Source organism: Polypterus senegalus, chromosome 4 (genome assembly GCF_016835505.1).
Source record: "Polypterus senegalus isolate Bchr_013 chromosome 4, ASM1683550v1, whole genome shotgun sequence".
NCBI lineage: Eukaryota > Metazoa > Chordata > Cladistia > Polypteriformes > Polypteridae > Polypterus > Polypterus senegalus.
This window is the reverse complement of record NC_053157.1, coordinates 135,483,784-135,507,031: the sequence shown is the minus strand read 5'-3', so window position 1 is coordinate 135,507,031 and position 23,248 is coordinate 135,483,784. Positions and strand designations below refer to the sequence as shown.

The window sequence follows — 23,248 nt, the reverse complement described above, 5'->3', positions numbered from 1 at the left end:
AGTGACCTAATTTTTTCTCTTTTATCCCTCCAGATCAATCACAGGAAATCCTGCCTGGACCCGATGACGCCATTTCCGGTTCCTCTCCTGATGATGTAATTTCCCTTACCTGACTTTAAAAACCGCCATATTCCTTTTGTCAATCAGTTCTGTTTTGGACTCATATCTGTAAACAACCTCGCATTTATCTTTTTGTTTTGCCTATTTTGCAGCATACTTCAAAGATATGGGAGGCTGCCCCAAAACTTTTCTCCATGTCAAGGCGTATTCCTTCCATAATACAGTGTATCCGGAAAGTATTCAGAGCGCATCACTTTTTCCACATTTTGTTATGTTAGACCCTTATTCCAAAATGGATTAAATTAATTTTTTCTTCAGAATTCTACACACAACACCCCATAATGACAACGTGAAAAATGTTTACTCGAGGTTTTTGCAAATTAATTAAAAATAAAAAAAAAAACTGAGAAATCACATATACATAAGTATTCACAGCCTTTGCTCAATGCTTTGTTGATGTACTTTTGGCAGCAATTACAGCCTCAAGTCCTTTTGAATATGATGCCACAAGCTTGGCACACCTATCCTTGTCCAGTTTCGACCATTCCTCTTTGCTGCACCTCTCAAGCTCCATCAGGTTGGATGGGAAGGGTTGGTGCACAGCCATTTTAAGATCTCTCCAGAGATGTTCAATCGGATTCAAATCTGGGCTCTGGCTGGGCCACTCAGGAACATTCACAGAGTTGTCCTGAAGCCACTCCTTTGATATCTTGGCTGTGTGCTTAGGGTCGTTGTCCTGCTGAACGATGAACCGTTGCCCCAGTCTGAGGTCAAGAGCGCTCTGGAGCAGGTTTTTATCCAGTATGTCTGTACATTGCTGCAGTCATCTTTCCCTTTATCCTGACTAGTCTCCCAATCCCTGCTGCAGAAAAACATCCCCACAGCATGATGCTGCTACCATCATGCTTCACTGTAGGGATGGTATTCGCCTGGTGATGAGTGGTGCCTGGTTTACTCCAAATGTGACGCCTGGCATTCACACCAAAGAGTTCAATCTTTGTCTCATCAGAATTTTGTTTCTCATGGTCTGAGAGTCCTTCAGGTGCCTTTTGGCAAATTCCAGGTGGGCTGCCATGTGCCTTTTACTAAGGAGTGGCTTCTATCTGGCCACTCTACCATGCAGGCCTGATTGGTGGATTGCTCCCCTGATCACTCAGTTTAGATGGCCGGCCAGCTCTAGGAAGAGTCCTGGTGGTTTTGAACTTCTTCCACTTACGAATGATTGAGGCCACTGTGCTCACTGGGACCTTTAAAGCAGCAGAAAGTTTTCTGTAACCTTTCCCAGATTTGTGCCTCGAGACAATCCTGTCTCGGAGGTCTACAGACAATTCCTTTGACTTCATGCTTAGTTTGTGCTCTGACATGAACTGTCAACTGTGGGACCTTATATAGACAGGTGTGTGCCTTTCCAAATCATGTCCAATCAACTGAATTTACCACGGGTTGACTCCAATTAAGCTGCAGAAACATCTCAAGCATAATCAGGTGTAACAGGATGCACCTGAGCTCAATTTTGAGCTTCATGGCAAAGGCTGTGAATACTTGTGCTTTTCAATTTTTTTATTTTTAATAAATTTGCAAAAATCTCAAGTAAACTTTTTTCACATTGTCATTATGGGGTGTTGTGTGTAGAATTCTGAGGAAAAAATGAATTTAATCTATTTTGGAATAAGGCTGTAACATAAAATGTGGAAAAAGTGATGCACTGTAAAGAATATAAAGAATCTGTTGAGAGCCACTCAACACAAAATACATGATCAATCTCCTGTTCACATAACATAGCTAAGCATACAAGTGAAGACATGATGGACCCAAAGTGCTACCTTACCCTTCACTGCATTGTAAGTGTGCTATTTCACAGTGCTCTTTGAAAAAATATCTATTATTAACCAAGTTTAACCTGTTCCCTTGTTTCTTTAGTGAAAGTCACACAGTAACTTTTTCTACCTTACTCATTCTTTCTTGTCATACTTTTAGATTTCTCTTTTGTTTTTCTCTGCTCATTTGATTTGCCTTCTATTTGATTAGGTTGAAAACATTTAAATTCTTCAATCTTTCCTCATTGACAGCATGCTATGATTAAATATTATCATGACTATCTTTAGTGCTGTTAAGCCCTTATTATAATACAGAGTTCAAAACTGCAGATATTATACTAAACAAGACCTCATTCATATATTAAGCAGCTACTGTAAGACTTTTCTGAACTTTTAATAAAAAAATAAATATAAACAAAAAAAATTACTTTGACACATTCAACACATACAAACTGACTTTTTGTTAATTCTCGTTGTTCATGTGACTCATGTATAACTCCATGTGTAGAGTTCACACTAAAACATGGCATACGAACAAAACTGGAAATGTGAGGACGCACAAAAAAATCTGGATGCATAAAAGTGTGCGTATGACAAGTTCCACACACTTCCTCTTTATATATACAAATGAACGTGAAATTTAATGCACATGCCTACAGTCAGACCCCGACTCCTCCCCGAATTTTACATATTTGAATATACAAATCAATATAAATAGCCCCTTCTTTTCAGTGTTTTGTTAAAATACAATGGCAAAAGCACATGAACAAATGAATTTCAGCGAATGCAAAATGGAGGCAAGGAAAAATATTGGCTTAAGCAATGGTATAAGCAACAAAAAGAAACTACTAGACTGATACAGCTTGGCAGAGACGTTTGAAAATTCAAGTTCAGAAAGTCGCATAGTGCCCAAAATATAAAAGAAGTGGTCAGATATCAAAGTCGCCATGAAAAGGTGAGTCGTAGCCCATTGTCTGTTCATTTTGTTTCAAACAATATTACAAAATCTGACCCCCCATGCTGAAGATGCGATGATCGTGCTGCTGTGCCCAGCACATGTACAGGCTCTGGCTTCACACACACCTCTTCCTCGGAAACCGCTGGGCAACAACTGGCTGTGTGCTGATGGACACTCTTCCCAAGTCACAAATTCCAATAGTGGATGCTGTAATAGATGTGGCCAATGAGCTAAGAAATATAAGGACAGTACTAAGAGATATTGACCACAAAATTAATGGTTAAAAAGTAAATACTGCATCTGATTACCTGTTTTTACATTCTGCTAATTACATTCAAAACAATTTGTAACACTGTTCAATTTGGTGGGTCAGGGTCATCATACTACAATCGCTTCAGGTACAGGCAAGCCACGATTGTGTTCTATGCTTGCACATGGAAAAAAGCACCTGTGACTGCTATAGATGATGTAATGCCAGCTCATTCTTTTGCTGAATCATCCCTGGCTTATATAAGTTGTCCAGCACCATTGCAATAGTCAATGTGCATGCACTTGATTGCTCTGGTTACATTTGGAAAACCGGACGTTGCTGCGAATTGAGCTTTCATGTTTGCCAGTTCAACCACAGTGTAAAGAAATCTTATAAATATGGAGGACAAGTAGATAATACCATCCTATATAGTTGGCGTGATGCAACACAGTGATGTTTGTGAACTACTCGATTGTCAGGCTAAAAACCAGACAGTGGACAGAACTTGCAAAGGAGCAGGTAGAGCACAATTTCTCAAAGTCTGCCTTTGTAAAGCTGGCACCACTTCAGCACACAGCTGCAATAGGATAGCTCTTGGAAATCAACATCAACTTAGAAGCCAGTCGTCATCATCTAGAAATACACACTCTCTTCTAATTCTATTTAGACGTCTAATTTCAAATGTCTTCTAACAATGCTAAAGCAGCTATGGTAGTTGGAATAGTTTGGCCATTCCATGCACTATTACAGTATATTGTTACAGAATGATTACAATCAAGTGAATTAAATTTGTGAATAATATGCAATTAATTTTGGTGTATTTGATAAACCCCATGTCATTGATGCAAATCTGAAAAGAGAAGACCACACAGAAACAGTAACACTGCTTTGATGCTGGGTGCCCCAGTTTGCAAAACAAGCAGAAACTTGCATATGCATGGTGTGGGGCTGCCATGAAAATGTGTAGCTTTACACCAAGTTTAGTTTTTATACATCTCAAAGTGTGTGTGGAAACAGGTGTACGCAACATTTTTGTGCATACTCGCCATTTATACAAAAGGCCTCATACCTCTCATTTATTAACTGTTAGTTTCAATAGATGATTTTAAGCTGTCAAAAGAACAAATATACTAAATTTATGTGCAGCACAATACTGCTGTTATTAGTGGTTGCCAAGTTCTGTAAATATACAATGAGCTACTGTTCAGAAAATGTGTAAGTTAAAATCGAAAAAAATGATAACATATTGATTGTATGTTAGTCAATTAAAATGTAGAAGGTGGGTGTTTACAGCAGCACAACTACAAATGTGTGGGCTGAAAGCAAGAATGGAACAAAAAATGAGTAAAAAAATACAGCCAGAATGTACTCTCACTAAAGCAACACAAGAAGTTTACATTGTAGAAGATCTTGTAGAAGGAAAAATGTTTATTTTAGCATAAAATAGCAAATTAACATAAAGAGTCAGAAAAAGTAATTAAAAGCTTCTAAAACATTAGATTAAGCATAAATTAGAATGTTAAGAAAATAAGATAGGTCAAGTAAATAGTTAACTTAAAAATCAGTCATGTTGCATTATTTTTAAGCTTACAGCAGAATTGCTAGTGTGGGAATGAACAGAAAAAAGAACAAAAATGATGTGTAGAAACCAGCTTAGAACAGGATAAGAAGATTGAGAACACCTGTGTCCAAGGCAGGGAAGTTAAAGGAACGATACCACAGAGAGAAGATGGCTCTGGTAGGCACGTAAAGAAACCAGGTGGATTGGTGAATCAGCAGAAAGGCAACAAAAGTCTTTTGCTGTAAGCAAGGTCACAATGATGTAATGCATGAAAGAAACATTAGTATATTCAGACATTAGCAATAAATATAGAAGAACACATTAGAAATTAACTTTAGCATAGAAATTAAGACAACTCAGGACTGCCACGCAATGATTAAATAAAAGCACATATCATATTTCTTTTAGTTAAAAGCTTAGCTTTGGGCATCAGACAAACCAGCTTAAAAGTCAGAGAAAGAGGAAGTGATGGGAGAAAAGCCCATATAAGGAAGATGAATGTCTGTACCGGCCTTGGCCAGTGAAAGAAATAAGCAAAAACAGAAACCAGAAATGAACAATAGACAGTGAAATACCAGGGGCCCAGCTGCAGGGAGATGAGAAATTGGCCAGACAGGAGTAGAAGAGAGTAAGAGGAAAACAGTAAATGAGCTAATTGAACGAGGTCAAAGTGATAAGAAATTGTTATATAAACTTCGATTGCTGAACCGTTCGGGGCTCAACTCAATTTGGCTGTATTGGGTTGAGTCCGTGTTGTTATTTGTGTTGTTTTATTGCAATAAAGCTTTAAAACTCTGTCTATCTTGAGTCCTAATAGCCTTCATTTTCAGGCAAAAAGCCTTCTGGTGACGAATTTTTCGCCACGACAATCTTCTCAGTGGATAGAAGCACATTTACAACTAAAAAAAACAAGGAAAAAATAATATGCAAGATTAGCTGAATGGCATTACTTTGAGAACAAAATGGACACTATAATATCGCAACAGATTCCATTAAAACTGGATATTAATATTAGCATCTTATTGTACATTTTATTAGGTTTTCTGCACTTTTCACTTTTTCAGTTTACATACTTACTGTGAGTAATTCCAGCTTTTTACAGAACTCTCACAAATCTATTTTTGAGTGCATAACTTCAATACAATGTGTTTCAAATGATCCAAGTGTAGTATGTCAAACATCAAGCTATCCTAGCAATGTTCTGGAAAAAATAGTTATTCCTTGAGTGCCAGAAGATTCTGAAATAAACTAAGTAAATGGTGAGTAAAACTATTACTGGCACTCTTGCATAACAGGTACTTTCAAATGGTTTTTACTAGTGTGCCCTTGAACTGTTAACTCCCATTTAATCATCAATCTGACCTGTAGCAGCTGTACTTCAAGTAAGATTATTGAATCTATTCAATGTTAATGACCATATATAGTTTAATTACTTGTTTGGTCTGACTGTTAGCTGTTCTAAACAACACTTATTACATGAATATAACTGATATGTATTATATGTTTTTAATTTAATATGCTTATATATTTAATGATAATTATTATGTTTGATTGCCATTGCTTTGTTTAGTAATTTTCCAATCTACCATTTAACATACTTCCCCTAAGTAGTTTTACACCATTGGGACTAGCAATAAATGATGTTCATTATAAGATCAGTAATGATCTTCATTACTGTATAAGGTATAGTGACAATAAATTTAATTGAATGTCTAAATTCACTGAATACTGTAAACATTAGTTATATTAATGATGATTAATAGAGCAGGTTGGTGGTCTAAGGTCTGGGAGAGAGAGAGAGAGGGAAACTTCTGTTTATGTACAAAATCTACTTGCTGATCCACTTCTTGCACATCTCCTTTGATGTTTTGGGGGAAAATCAAAGAAGAACAATCAGGTGTGGACTTAAGCAGTGTTAAGACTTTAGGTCAAACACAGTTTATTTTTTTTGGCATGTTCTAATCCAGAAGCATTCTATCCTCACTCACCTGGGTTAGAAGAAATACTATTTGCAAAAAGATGAGCCTTAAAACTGGTTAGATTAACTTAAAAGTGTGCACTGACCATTCTATGAATCTTATTTCTGCTTACTGCAGTTGTTTATACACCAGCTACTGCAAGACTTGGTGTTTATGAATCATACTTTAATTTTGATCTCTTTTCATCATATTGGATTCATCTGTGCGGGAGGTTCATTGTATTATGTGCCCACACCCTCCAAACCCAACCCATCAAATTAAGTAAGGACCAATGGAAGCTACATATTAAGCTGAATTAAATTAGGAACATTATACTGCTTTGATTCCTTATTTATGTAGAATCAGACTGTGCCAAAAATTAGCACTGAGGTTTAATTATCTTGTCTATCTTTTTCTCTATTTTTTTTTTTTTTTAGTATAGGCCCAGGACGAGCTATGGTAGCAATAGGACAGACCTCCATTACATGAGCAATTGCACTACCAATAAGTACAATAATGGTGATTTGAGACCTTTAACAAAAGATTTTTACCAGCATTTTACCAGACTTTTAAAATAAATCTTGTAACTCTTTCATAAAAGTAAATCTTGTAACTCTTTTCACTTTACTCATTCCTTTAACTCCTTTTATCGTCTTCCTTCATGTCTGATACTTCATATTTCACTAATCCATTGAAACATAATGATAACTGTGGATATTATAAGAAACTGTGCATATGATTATGTACATTATCTCATGAAATTGCAAGAGGATGCACATGATGATATGCCCTTTAAAATGGTTTACAAAGACATATACAAACATGAACCATTCCATTGTTGTACACAGTATTTGAATACTTTTAGTGATTTAAAAATATAATAAATCATATCACGTTTATTGTGACAGGTACCATTAAAAACAAACATCAACCTCAGACAGTATGGTAATCTGTTGACAACACATTCATGCACATGGACTGAAACCAGTAGGGAAGTGGACAGAAAAAAAAAGGATGTGGAAATTAAAATTTCGAAAATTGCTAACATTAAAAAGATGGGTGAATGTAGAAAGACTGCATTACATTAACTTACCCAAATCAATGAGTATTGCGTGCTGCTGAGAAGTTAATTGTTTCAAAAGTTCTTTGTAAGGAATGCCTTTTGATTGTTTTATTGGTAACTGTTGACGAATTTGGTGTTGCTCAGCCAAAAATTTCCATATCTCTCCACGGAGATGTCGGGGTACTCCTGCCATAAAATAAAAAAACAAAAAACCAAATTGCAAATAAAATAATGCACATGTATTACTCTGCATTCAGCAGTTTTTGTTCTTTTTATGGTGGCCAACATCATGCCTTACCAGTTACTGGTACTGCCTCTTCTGGTTGCTCACTTTATAGTGCAAGCAACATTTGCTGACAATGACCCTGAAAATTTATCCTGTATTACAGGTATTTTGACGGCTGACCTGAAAGACCAAATTCCAACATTTGCACTTAAGTGCAGTTTATGAATCATTTATACTGCATGTGATCCTTAAACTATTACATCTTTAGTCTGTGCCCTGCGGAGGGTGCTCCTGCCGCTAAAACCTGACACAGACAGATGCATAACGCAAGTTCAGCATGCATGTTTTTATTTTTCCTCATGGGAAATGCCTTTCCCCATTTCCCACCTGTACAGCACAGTTTACAGCACAGTACACAGCACTTCTTTCTTTTTCTTTCATCTCTTTCTCTCTGTTTGTCTCCGCTCCTCCTGGCAAGCTTTGTCCTTCACCTCCCGACTCCCAGGGTGAAATGGTGCTTGACTCCTTTTGTAGGGTACCAAGAAGTGCTCCAGGTGTTCGACAACATTCTTCCAGCAACACTTGCAGGTGTGGTGGAAGTGCTGCCACACAGGGCTCAAAAGTATTTGTAGCAACTCCTGGCAGCGTCCACGGAACCTAACAGGGCTGCACCAAACCAAGCTCCTATGGAGCCCTGTGGGAGTCCTGACATCTATATTAATGACTAAAGACTGACAGTCTACATAAGCTTGGGGCTGCAACTGACCTAATTTCACATTTCAAGATTCAAGATTCATGAGTATTTATTGTCATTTCATCCATATACAGTAGTACAGCATACAGTGAAACGAAACAACGTTCCTCCAGGACCATGGTGCTACAAAGAACACAGGACAATGAAGAATTCACGACACAACATAAAGACACATAATATATAACAACGTGCATATATAACAAGGTGCATGTGAGTCAAATGTGTAAACATATGCAACCATGTGCAACATTGCAGAGCAGAACACATATCAGATATCAGATCGATCCATGAGTGTTCAGGAATCTGACTGCTTGGGGGAAAAAACTGTTACACATTCTGGTGGTAAGGGCCCGAATGCTTCAGTACCTTTTGCCAATGGCAGAAGTGTAAACAGTGAGTATGAAGGTTGTGTTGGGTCATTCACAATGTTGGTGGCTTTGTGGATGCAGCGTGTGGTGTAAATGTCCATGACAGAAGGAAGAGAGACACCAGTGATCTTCTCAGGTGTCTTTACTATCTGCTGTAGGGCTTTACGATACTCAACTGTGCAATTTCCAAACCAGACAGTGATGCAGTTGCTCAGGATGCTCTCTATGGTTTCTCTGTAGAATGTAAGAAGTAGAGCCGCTGCTGGGCTTTCTTGGCTAAAGAGCTGGTGTTGTAGGGCCAGGTGAGGTTCTCTGCCAGGTGGACACCCAGGAATTTGGTGCTATTGATGACCTCCACAGTTAAGCCATCAATGTTCAATGGCAGATGATCACTCTTAGTCTTTCTAAAGTCAACAATCATCTCCTTTGTTTTGTCAACATTCAGAGACAGGTTATTGGCTTTACACCAGTCTGTTAACTGCTGCACCTCCTCTCTGTATGCTGACTCGTTGTTGCTGATGAGACCCACCACAGTTGTGTCATCGCCGAATTTTATGATGTGATTAGAGCTGTGCGTTGCTGCACAGTCATGAGTCAGCAGTGTGAACAATAATGGACTGAGCACACAGCCTTGAGGAGCTCCAGTGCTCAGTGTGGTGGTTCTGGAGATGTTGTTTCCAATCCTGACTGACGTCTCTCAGTCAGGAAGTCCAGAATCCAGTTACAGAGGGAGGTGCTCAGTCCCAGCAGGCTCAGCTTTTCTGTCAACTGCTGAGGAATAATCGTATTGAATGCTGAGCTTAAATAGATAAACAGCATTCAAACTTATGTGTCCTTATTGTCCAGATGAGCGAGAGCCAGATGGGGAGTGGTGGCTATTGCATCATCTGTTGAAGGGTTCCGGTGATAAGCAAACTGCAGGGTGTCCAGTGAGGGGGGTAGCAGGGTTTTGATGTGCCTCATGACAAGCTTCTCGAAGCACTTCATGATAATGAATGATCATGATGAAGGGAGGCGTCGCTGTCACAGGTGGGTGGTGTTGTCCTGTAATTAGTGATAGCCTGGATGCCTTTCCACATGCTCAGTGCGTCTTTGTCATATAGAAAAAGTCCCTGGATTCTCTGGGTGTGTGCGCACTTTGTCGCTCTGATGGTGCGGGATAGTTTTGCCCTCGCTGCTCTCAGGGCGATTTCGTCACTTTCCCTGAAGGCAGAGTCCCGGGTCTTCAGTAGCACATGCACTTCCTTTGTAATCCACGGTTTCTGGTTGGGGCGTGCAGTGATGTACTTGGAGACAGTAATGTCATCGATGCACTTATAGATGTAGCTGGTCACTAATGAGATGTACTCCTCCAAGATGATACAGTCGCTGTTGGTTGCAGCCTCTCTAAACATGTCCCAGTCAGTGCACTCAAAACAGTCTTGAAGAGCAGAGGTGGCTTCTGCTGGCCAGGTTCTCACCTGCTTTAGAACTGATTTGGTTCCGTCTGATGAGTGGTCTGTATGTTGGAATTAACATGACAGAGATGTGATCTGAGTTTCCAAAGTGGGGGCAGGGCTCTGCCCGGTACACCGTAGAAATGTTTGTATAAATAAGATCCAGCGTGTTCGTCCCTCTCGTTGCAAAGTCCACAAAGTGATGGAATTTAGGGAGCACTGATTTGAGATTCACATGATTGAAATCTCCAGCGACAATAACCAGTCCATCCTGTTTTATCTTCCTATGACTGGTCTCGGAACACAGAGGAACTACTGTCACTTATAAGTCGGGTCTTGAAACCCGAAAAATCAATCATAAAATCAGACTCCAACTTATAAGCCCATTCAAAAATGCACGACTTAATTTTTTTTTTTTTTTAACATGTTAAGTTTCTCAGATGCATTGAATTTTGTTGCAGCAGTGCAGTTACCAGTTTCTTTCGCTACTTCAATGATGTTTAATTTAAAACCAAATTCATATTTTCTTCTGATTGAGCGTTTCATTGTAGATAAGGGATGCTCTTACGATAAAGGTGTATGAGGGTGAGGGATAAAAAAAAACACAAATTATTGCAAATGTTGCTTAGGAATAGTTTGTGTATCACCGTGTGGTCACATAGACACAATACATAGAAAAAAAATTCAGTGTGCTCCGTGGCTACTCTCTCAGGTGCGTGTTACCATATCATAATCTCTTGGACCAATAGCGTGGGTTTTCCAAATTTTACTTATACGACCAACATTATAAAATACCAGAAACTATATGGTAAAATCAAGTCCTGACTTATCCACAGGAGAAATTATCCATGAGTAAATATGGTAAATAAAAAAAGACAGAGCTGGCTTTTTTCTTTAGGAGACTGCGGTTGCTTTTCTGTGGTAAGTTAAAGCCCATCAAATAAACAAGCTAATTAAAAGAGCAAGCTCAGTTGTAGGATGCACTGTGGACTCCCTGGAGGTAGTAGTGAAAGACAGAATTAAAACAAAACTGAGTGCCATTATGAACAATGCCGCACATCCTCTCTCTGACACACTAACACTGAGTACTTTAAGCCAACAAATTATTCAGAAGAAATATGCCAAGAAACACTACTGTGGCTCCTTTATACTAAGAGCAATACATCTGCATAGTGTCTCACTGTAACTGTGGTTGCCAAGTCAGAACTTTTCTTTCTTTTAATATTCTTGCTTTATTGTCATTCTGGTGTGTGTTTTCAGACCAAAGGGCGTGTGTATATTTATCTATCACTTACTTACAGTACCTATCTACCTATTCATGTGTTTATTTATTTAAAGAGCTTCTGTAAAAAGCCAAATTTCCCCCTAGGGAAAAATAAAATTGACATTTAAGAACTAAAAGTGGCTTAAAGAAAGAGAAGTTGCCAGGCAGAGAAATGCCAAAAGAAGTTGAACCAGTATAAGACAAGGGTCACCCTTCACCTCAGATTCTACTCTCTACCCTCTCTTTCTTTCGCCATTTAGCCATGTAGAGAACACCTCCTCTTTCTTATAATTTCATCATGATTAAAACAACTCTAACTTGGTAGCCAAGCTGACAGGCACTGAGACATTTAAGAAATTTTGAAGTCTACTTATCATAGAACCCTATATGACAAAACACATACAGTTGCTGTCTTCAAATTCAAATCTATGAAAACATTATTACAGGAACAATTATGTCACTCTTCTGGTATGGCTTCTTTTAAAGATAGAGTTTCAGGTGTGGTAAAGGAAGTACACTGGACACTTGGCTACATTAACATCATTTTGGACCAAAATCTTTAAATGCCTTTCAGACAGCCTTGGTGTCACAATCCCTCCTAATCCTAACAGCTGTACTTCCAGATGGGCTTAAACTGGAGAAGGACAAACTGTAATTGCCCTTACTTCACTATTGGCACATAGACTTACCTTGCTCAACTGGAAGAATGCTAACTCACCTCTTTCAAGTCAGTGAGTAACTGATTTCATATATTGTCTAAAATTTGAAGAAATCAAATTCTCACTTAAGAGGATCTGTACAAAACTTTTTTTAAAACTTGGCAAGATCTAATCAATAACATTTTAGAATAAGCATTTAAATTGAGGAAGTGGATTCTCTCCCCTCTTTCTTATTCTATTTATTTTGATTCATTTATTTATGTACACATTTTTATTATGATTTAAGTTTTACTCTGCATGCCTAGCTCTCTTTCTCATGGGTGGGGGTTGATTTGTTTCGAACCTAGTTTTGTTAAACTTGACTTGCTTATATGGAAAGTTATTTGATTTTAGTAAAATTAATAAAATGTAAAAAAATGCACAGTCTTGCAGTTTAACAACTACACATTACATATTATATTTTATATATAATTGTATGTGACTAATAAAATTAGATTTGATTTTGATTCTTTTGACAACAAAGTCATACTATGTATGTATTGCCTGTTGATTCACCAATGGCTAAGGGTATATGATCAGCCTAAAACCATTTATCATCCGACTTAGATATTCTCTTCCAAAACACAAACATGATTTGCAGCAGCTGCAGGTGAGAGAGGTGAATCTTTCACAGTTTCAATTACATTATTATTAGCAAGCTCCAAAATGCTTATAACACACTTTCATACCTCTGCATCTGTGAAGGCTTTATTGTGCTTAAGCAGAATCTACGTAACCTGGAGGGAAGTATTTATTGCTCATTCTTGTTGAGTTAGTGAGCGGATTGTGACAGGAATATTTTCCTTTTGTGACCTTAACTTACTTTCAAAGGATTGACTTTCTTGTCCCAGGACTTATTGTTGTGGATAATATTCATTGAAAGTGTCATGCATAGTGGTCTTTTATGATAGCAACTACCTAAGTGCAGGTCAGACAGACTTACTGAGCATTACCAAATGATGACATTATAAAGATATACTTTTCAGTTCATTCTGTTGCAGTGTGGCACTATGGTGTCACCTGCTGCACTCAGGACCTGATCCAGGTGGATCATCATGTAGTGGGTGCAGCAACGTGCTATCAGTGCCTGCTCCCAACCTCTTATTAAGGAAATGACAATTTTGTGTACCAGTTTTCATCTTCAGACATTTTGACAGAGACATTTTGTTAGCTAACTTGAAACCTGAAATTTGCAAGTTACTTCCTGGCTAATCAGTAAAAGCTTCATGAATGGGTACAACCACTGTGGATATTCATGAAAAAGACAAATATGTACTTAAATAATTGAACTTGCTCATTTGGAATGCAGATAAAAACAATTTATTCAGTGTAATATATACTTGATGATTATGTATCTTGGACTGATATAGATATATACAGTGGTGTGAAAAACTATTTGCCCCCTTCCTGATTTCTTATTCTTTTGCATGTTTGTCACACAAAATGTTTCTGATCATCAAACACATTTAACCATTAGTCAAATATAACACCAGTAAACACAAAATGCAGTTTTTAAATGATGGTTTTTATTATTTAGGGAGAAAAAAAATCCAAACCTACATGGCCCTGTGTGAAAAAGTAATTGCCCCTTGTTAAAAATAACCTAACTGTGGTGTATCACACCTGAGTTCAATTTCCGTAGCCACCCCCAGGCCTGATTACTGCCACACCTGTTTAAATCAAGAAATCACTTAAATAGGAGCTGCCTGACACAGAGAAGTAGACTAAAAGCACCTCAAAAGCTAGGCATCATGCCAAGATCCAAAGAAATTCAGGAACAAATGAGAGCAGAAGTAATTGAGATCTATCAGTCTGGTAAAGGTTATAAAGCCATTTCTAAAGCTTTGGGACTCCAGCGAACCACAGTGAGAGCCATTATCCACAAATGGCAAAAACATAGAACAGTGGTGAACCTTCCCAGGAGTGGCCGGCCGACCAAAATTACCCCAAGAGCGCAGAGACGACTCATCCGAGAGGTCACAAAAGACCCCAGGACAACGTCTAAAGAACTGCAGGCCTTACTTGCCTCAATTAAGGTCAGTGTTCACGACTCCACCATAAGAAAGAGACTGGGCAAAAACGGCCTGTATGGCAGATTTCCAAGACGCAAACCACTGTTAAGCAAAAAGAACATTAGGGCTTGTCTCAATTTTGCTAAGAAACATCTCAATGATTGCCAAGACTTTTGGGAAAATACCTTGTGGACTGATGAGACAAAAGTTGAACTTTTTGGAAGGCAAATGTCCCGTTACATCTGGCGTAAAAGGAACACAGCATTTCAGAAAAAGAACATCATACCAACAGTAAAATATGGTGGTGGTAGTGTGATGGTCTGGGGTTGTTTTGCTGCTTCAGGACCTGGAAGGCTTGCTGTGATAGATGGAACCATGAATTCTACTGTCTACCAAAAATCCTGAAGGAGAATGTCCGGCCATCTGTTCGTCAACTCAAGCTGAAGCGATCTTGGGTGCTGCAACAGGACAATGACCCAAAACACACCAGCAAATCCACCTCTGAATGGCTGAAGAAAAACTAAATAAAGACTTTGGAGTGGCCTAGTCAAAGTCCTGACCTGAATCCAATTGAGATGCTATGGCATGACCTTAAAAAGGCGGTTCATGCTAGAAAACCCTCAAATAAAGCTGAATTACAACAATTCTGCAAAGATGAGTGGGCCAAAATTCCTCCAGAGCTCTGTAAAAGACTCATTGCAAGTTATCGCAAACGCTTGATTGCAATTATTGCTGCTAAGGGTGGCCCAACCAGTTATTAGGTTCAGGGGGCAATTACTTTTTCACACAGGGCCATGTAGGTTTGGATTTTTTTTTCTCTCTAAATAATAAAAACCATAACTTAAAAACTGCTTTTTGTGTTTACTTGTGTTATATTTGACTAATGGTTAAATGTGTTTGATGATCAGAAACATTTTGTGTGACAAACATGCAAAAGAATAAGAAATCAGGAAGGGGGCAAATAGTTTTTCACACCACTGTAGATATACACTGACCCGCTTTGAATTAGTGTTTGTGATTTGAATAAGTGGGTGACTGGATGAGAGTGTTCAGGAGTGAATGAAGGAGTGTATCTGTTAAAGTGTGTGAGACGACTCTGTGTTTATGGTGGGGTGGTCTTTGTTTCATTGTGGTCTGGCCTAAAGAGCATTTGTGAGAATTTTGGTGCCAGGTCAAATCTAAAGTATATGATCACAAGGCTACTGTAATGCTGTATGGTCAGGCTGTCTGAATTGTTCGTTCACTGCTCTATAGCAAATGATAAATGTAGCAGTAAGAATAATAACTATAATTCAAAGTAATACCATTTAACTCCATCTGTTAAATCACTTCACTAGCTTCCAGTTAAGTTTAAAGCAAATTTAAAAATATATCTTCTCACATAAAATGTAAGAAATGGTTTACTTCCGCTTCCCTTACAGAACTTATAAGTGCAGGTACTCCAGGGTGTTGAATGCAATGTTAAAATACAGGTCTCATCAATATTTGAAATTAAAATAAAACTAGTGAAGGAGAAATGTTAATGGACTGTTTTTTTCAGATGAGTTCTGTTCAAACAAAACTGGTGTTATTTGCCTACCAAATTATCCTTTAAAAAATGTAGCAGAACCAAGTTTGGTCTTAAAAACATCCTTTCTATGTGTTTATTTTTCCATATATTGCATAATTCTTCTCAGTTTGTTTCAAAATTACGTTTAGTGTTTATTGCATTTCATTTTTAGTATATTATTTCCTAATTAATTTATAGCATGTTCAACTCTTATATTCATAAGAATAAATAGATCTGAATTGAATATTAAATCTCCTGCCCGATAATGTTAGTGACTTTGGCTGATGGATGAAGCAGTCAATAAATTCCAAGTCTGTAGAATGTAATGTTTGGCTTCCAGTTCTCTTTAAGGTCTGAACATGTAAATATACTGGTCTTCTAGCAGAACTAATTAAAAGATAAGCATTGAAGATATAGGATAGTACAGCAACATTAACTACAAACTATTTTAAATTTTCAAATGTGTTATTTTTGTTTACGGCTTGCTTTAACAAATATTTTATACTGAAATATAGCCAGTAAAATTGGCACAATAGCTCAAGAGTCCAAGATTTTAATTCCAATCTGGTCACTATATATAGTCTGAATGATCTCTATGTAGGCAGGACAAACCATGACTTTCTTTACACGCTTCAAAATATGAAGGTTAGATCAACTTGCAATTCTAGTTTGACACAGCTTAAGTGAATGGAAAGGATCCTGTCTTTCATTGAATGCTATAGGACCAGACACAAGCTCACCGTGATCCTGAACTAGATAAAGAACGTTTGATTGTGGGTGGATGGATGCATTTTTTTTTTATCTACAGCAGAGCAGAGAATTGTAGTACTCATCCTTCAAGACAACAAAATGGATCAGATGTGAAAGTTATGAAGTGAGGTTTTGTGTATTCTAAGAAAATGCCCATGTCAATTCTTTTTTGAATGTTTGGAAAGAGGCTCTCTATGCATATAAAAATTAACCATCTCAAGCACAACTGAGAATACTGCAGGTTGGTTAGGAATAGATGCATTTTGCTTATTTTTTTCTTTAGTATGAAATATTATAACAGTTACCTGGTAACTCTTACCTTGCCCTACTGCTGCATGTATCTTCTCCATATCAAACTTGACCTTTGATCTTCCAGGTGTATTCAACATCTTTTCCCATATTACAGTTACTTCTTTCAAGCAAGGTGTGATTTCTTCATAATCTAATTTCAATCGTTTAGTCTGTAGGTTGGTTTCAGAAGCTGTATAATATAAAACAATTGACTCAATTAATGTTAGGTTGTTATACCTGTTTATTACGTTTTTGGTTTAAATATTTAGATTTAAAAATTAAACCCACAACTATATACAGTGTCTATAAAAATATTCACTGCATTGCAAGTTTTCACATTTTATTGTTATACAACACTGAATCAAAATGGATTTAATTTGGCTTTTTTGAGAGTTGTCAGCAGAAAAAAAAAGACTTTAATATTCAAATCACTGAACATCCCTTGGGGTCTAGTTAAAACAATCATTTAGAAATGGAAAGACCATGGCACAGCCTACTGTTGTATTGCCAAAAAATGAGTGATTGTGCAAGTAAAGAAGGTGACCACCTGATGACCTATGATAACTCTGAGGGGGTTACAAGCTACAGTTACTGAGATTGCAGAGATTATGCAGACAACTGTTGCCTGGTTGCTTCACCAGGTGCCACCAAATGTATGGGAGAATGGCAAAGAGGAAGCCCCAATTAAAAAAACCACAGTTTGCCAAAAGTCATGTAGGAGTCTTTGATATCAGCTGAAAAAAGGTTCTATGGTCTGAAGAGACCAAAATTGAGCTTTTTGGGCATCAGACTAACCGCCATGTTTGGTATAAGCCAGACACTGCATATTATCAAAATCATACCATTCCCACCATGAAGCACGGAAGAGCTGTGAGAGCAGAGGAGAACCTGAATGCAGCGAAATACAGCGAAATTCTTGATAACAACATGACACAGTCTGTGAGAAACCTGTACCTCATAAAAAGATTTGTTTGCAAGAAAACAATAGCACCAAGCAAAAAGTTAAATCTACACACCAATGCCTTAAAAACAATAAGGCGGACCCCTTTTATAGTCACCCGGATGTGCTACAGGTGTTTCCCAGCAATCTTCCAACGGCACTCCCCAGTGTGGTGGAAGTGCCGGATGCGTACCTAGAAGCACTCTGGGTGTCCCTGATCCTCTTCCCCCCAGCACTTCCGGATGTGGCAGAAATGCTGAGGTCCAGGGCTCTGTAGGCATTGGGGTGCCCCACTGGCAGTGACCACGAGCCCCTACAGGGCTGAGCTTCAATGCTCTCTACCCGTGGTCCCCAAAGCAACCAGGACGGTCGCCCCCTTGTGGTCTGGAGGAGGCGTAAGCCAACCTCCGGTCCTCCTGGGCGTCCCGGCTGGGTAGCACCCCCAGCCGCATGCCACAGCAGATGCTTCCTTATCCCTCAGGGACAATTAAAACATCACTGCACCATTATAAGCCACTCAAAACTAGTTTAATGTCTCCTTCCCTTTTGACCTTAATGCATTTTGCGGAGATTGGTGAGGTTCCTGAGCATTTCTGAGATTTGGCAAAATTAACTCGGGTTCGCTAAGCATTAGTGTTGAATTCTTACACTAGGTGAAAATGATAACTGAAGCATGTGTATACAGGGTGATACTTGCCAGAAGCAGGAAGCATTTTTGGAAAATAATGCAATGCTTTTGCAAAATAATGCAGCAGTGTTGTGTACTATTCTTTTGATTTACCCTTCTAAGTAAGGCTTCTCTTGATCTCAGTTTTAAAATACAACAGGATGACACAAAATGCAACATACGTCCTATGTGAACACTGCAAAAGTACAGACAATAAAAAAACCAGCAACTCAAAAGATCAAAAAATTAAACAACCAAGAAATTTCAACACAACAAAGAAATTTCAACAGTTTCTACATACAGGTCATATCATAGTATTCAACACTGTGCAATCAAATGTGCAGTCTAACATAGAGTAGTTTACTTGACCTCATCAGTTACAAAGATACCATTCTGGAAATAAACTATACAACCATTGAGTTTGTACTACTTAGTTTGTTTAAGCTCAGTTACTGGTATTGTCTAGTTTTGATAATTTGTTCTGTCTGAAACATGTTGTATAATTATATCTAAAATTTATATGTACACATACAGTACATACATTTTTAGAATGGGTTAAGGAAAGAAAGCAAAGGTTTATGTGTTTTTTTTTAAAAGGTGACCCTGTTGTTACTGCTAGCTGTCTCATCTGTAATCCACACTGTCTCTCTATCGATGTCTCTGCGTGACTGGAGAATTTCTTCTTTTTTGGATTCAATTGGATTCCATAATTGTGGTTACTTTTTGCTAGGTTATAACCATGAATGCTATCATGTATGATTTATCCTCTTAGTGCTTATATAATGAAGAAAAGCTGACAAAGCAAGAGTTAACAGCAAGTCTTTGTTTCTCCTTTGTGTTGCACTGCACTTCCACTTTGGATCAAGCCTCACCCAACAGTACTCAGCAAAAGTGCACAATACTCCTTTTTATATTACAGTAGATAAAGGAGGCATGTGGTGTTTTGAGAAATTGTTCTTTTCTGGTCTGACTAGATGCTGGGATTGATTAAACTTTTTTTCTGGGTGGTAACCATGAATACTGTCATTTCTGACTTGTCCTCTTAGTTCAAGGTGGAATGTTCTTAGCGCTTAAATTATAAAGAAAGAACACCCAGCAAAGCAGCTGTTAACCAACAACACTTTGATTCTCCTTTGTGTTGTACTGCACTTCCACTATCAATCATGCCTCACCCAACACACCCTGCAAAAGCACACAAAACATCTTTGTATATAATAGTAGATAGAAACAGCATGGGGTGTTGGCCGGGTAGGTAATGTTAAGTGTTGGTCATTGTGTCTGCTAATCTGGCTTTAGTCTGAATGGTTGCTCCACTTGCTGTGAGCCTGCAGATAGCACTGGTGTCTTTTATTTTACTAGGGGGCTTTGCCCTGTGCTCACTTTGCTCGCCAACACCCCCCCCCCACGTGCCATTGTTAAGAGGGGGGCTGAACCTGAACGCACCTCAAGAAGACACGGCTGCTCCTCTGAAACCCCTCTTAAACGGTGATATAATGAGAAACAAATAGTTTTTTTTAACCTCCTCTTTGCTCAATCAGCTGCTGGCTTGCTGCTGCTGCCGAGCCATGTGATCTGCACTTCACTCGCCTACCCCGTCCCCCCAGCACTACATGCCAATGTTAAGAGGGGGGCTGAATGCACCCCAAGGAGATGCGGCAGCTCCTCCAAAACCCCTCTTAAACGGTGACACAATGGGAAACAAATATATTTTTTTACCTCCTCTTTGCTCGATCAGCAGCTGGCTTGCTGCTGCTGCGCCGCATGATCTGAACTTCGCTGCCTACCCCTTGCCCCCCACCATCGCTACCCGCCGTTGTGAAAAGGTGGGCTGAACGCACTCCAAAGAGATGTGGTCGCTCCTCCTAAACCCCTCTTAAACGGTGATACAATGAGAAACAAATAACAGTTGTTTTTTTACCTCCTCTTTGCTCGATCAGCTTCTGGCTTGCTGCTGCTGCCGTGCAGTGTGATCTGCATTTCGTATGGCGCTTCGAACGTTTAAAAGCCTGTACAGCACCTGTCCTTTTGTCTCACTGCCTTGTCTTTCTTGTCTCCCAGAAATCCTCAAACACTATGCGATTTTTTTTCGATGTTCTGTTATTTTATTCAGTAATATTTTCCGTTTGTTTGCGCTAATGCGATCTTTACTGTCATTTTTTTGAGACTTTTGAATTTTCCTACTTCCATTATCTCTATTGTGACAAGGCAGGACACCAGACATTGAAAAGGGTTGGGACAGCTACCCGTATAATGTATTCCTGGTTGCAAAAGTAAATGATTTTGTAGCGAGTAATGTTTACAAGACAGAGTCCAAAAAAGAACTGCCCTCCAATAGGAAGGGAGTGAGGTTTTATAGGAGGTCTGGGGGAAGTGATGTCATCCTCGGGGCTGGGACCGGAAGTGATGTCGTGCACAGGCCCGGAAGTGCTGTCGTCCCTGGAGCCGGGACTGGAAGTGGCGTGTCATGAGTGGTTCCTGGTGGGATTTCCCGGGAAAGGTCTGCAGGGAACTTAGAAAGAGTGTCAGTGCACCCCGCCACCCCCTGGGCAGAAGTGTTACCATTTTTCTTCAAGTCCTTCAGCTTCCTCCTATATATATACACACACACAGTATATATATATATATATATATATATATATATATATATATATATATATATATATATAAAATGAATTAATCACATAAATGTGACATTAAAACATATTAGTATAAAATTTATACATAAATCATAAAGTAGATACACACTAAATCACAAATTTAATGTATAATCAACACAAATTAATAAAAAAAAATAATGGGATAGTTTAAACTTAAACAGTGTCCTTAAATCTGAACTTTAACAAAACACTACTTGAGCAATAACAAGCTGATTTTGAATGCCTTCCTAAAAGGCAATGAGGGCAATGTATTAATTATCAAGCTGAAATAGTATATGAGAAAAAGATGTCAAAGTAAAAATTAAATGATCAAAATGACTGTTGACTTTGAGTGTGTGGCTGATGACTGATTTGATTGAAAGAATAAACATCTCTTAAACTGACATACATTTAAACTTGTGTTAAAACTTCACAAATACTGTCCTAAATTGTTCATCATCATCAAACCACTTGATAATTATACTCTATACTGGTGTTTTTCAACTGGTGCCCCATGTAAATAACAGTATAATGCCCCTTGGCATTGTTGAAACCTGTCTGAAGAGGATGGGACACCTGGAGAAGCCAACATAAATGCAGTTCTGTGTTCACCTTTAATCACACTCAAACTCTCTAACCTCTCAATACTGTCTTCTGCTTCAGTGTTAGGATCTAGAAGGACTCTGCTCTTTCACTGTCACTCCCCTCTACTCACTCGTTCACTTCATGCAGTTCCCGTGCACTGCACTTCTCCTTTTCATCTGTATCTGTGCTGCAGCCACCCGTGTGACCCCTGTGGTCCATCACAAATTCCAAGGAAAAGTGCCTCCGTTCTAGCACCTTCCACACTCAAACTCATCTCTCACACTTCTTCCACCTTTTTACTGGGACTTCCTCCTTTTGCTCAAATGTTTCATTTGTATAATGCACTGTGCCTTCAGAAAGCATAATGCTTAGTAGCTCTCTAACCACATGCCCCACTGCATCTCCAGCCTGGTCATTACAGTATTATTGTTTTGTAATGTTTATATTTTTTGTGATCAAGTTTTTATTAACAAAGTATAAATCATAAACAATTACAACAGCTCAGAAAAGTACATTATAATATACCAATAAAACACCTACCACCCAACCAACCAATACCCCACCCACCCTTGGCCTTATATGAACAAAGATAGCCCTGGAGTGTAAGGCACAACTGAAAGAAAGAAAAAAAATCCATTAATTAAATACCCTAATACATTTCGGTAAGTAGTTTCTCCTCTGTATGACTTAGGACAAGCTGCAAGGCTCACTGACAAGTTTATAATACAGGTGCTAGACAAACAAAATAAGACTAAAAAATTAGGTTTTACATAAGTCAAAAGATAATAAACTAGATTTCCAGCAAGAGGCTAAGGCTAATTTTACAGCAATTCTGCCTTTAGAGAATAACCTTTGCTGGAAAGAAGAAAGAGAGATAGCAGAAAAGTCCTGAAGAAGAAATTATTAAGCCATAAAGGTACTTTATAACAGAGAATTAATTTTGAAATTTTGACACATTACCCCAAAGAACCCTAACTGTGGGACACTCCCAGAACACGTGTAAAAATGCACCTAGGGACTTACAAGAACAAAGGGAGCACAGAGGGTCAGCTAATAAACCTATAGCAAAGCATCTGCGGGGTGTTAGATATTTAGAGTGTACAAATCTTTTAATAATAATTTTTTTGCATTTATATAGCACTTTTCTCACTACTCAAAGCGCTCAGCAATAATCTGAATTGAGTATGTTGGTAATTGGGGTTCTTAGATGCTAAGGTAATTTTCTTAAAAATTACATTACAGTCAAGAATAGTAAGAGAGGGAAGATCACATTCCCAAACCAAAGTAACAGGTAATGTTTTAAGAGTGGCTTTCTGCAAAGTTGAGACAGACTTTGTTTTAGGAGACAGACGCTGAGTAAAGGAAAGCAAAGGATGAAAGGGTAAAGAAGAAGACAACAAAACAG

General features: G+C 38.4%; 1 protein-coding gene across 5 annotated transcripts in view; it reads right to left on the bottom strand.

The window, feature by feature from the left end:
• Positions 1–23,248, bottom strand: part of tbc1d1 (TBC1 (tre-2/USP6, BUB2, cdc16) domain family, member 1) — a 294,800-nt gene that overhangs the window by 35,389 nt on the left and 236,163 nt on the right. For all 5 annotated transcript variants that reach the window (XM_039751281.1, XM_039751283.1, XM_039751284.1 and 2 more), the window contains 2 exons: positions 17,044–17,205; positions 7,698–7,853 (listed from right to left, as the gene is read on the bottom strand). In XM_039751281.1, coding sequence (XP_039607215.1) covers positions 7,698–7,853; positions 17,044–17,205 — 318 coding nt within the window. The remainder of the gene's footprint in view (positions 1–7,697; positions 7,854–17,043; positions 17,206–23,248) is intronic.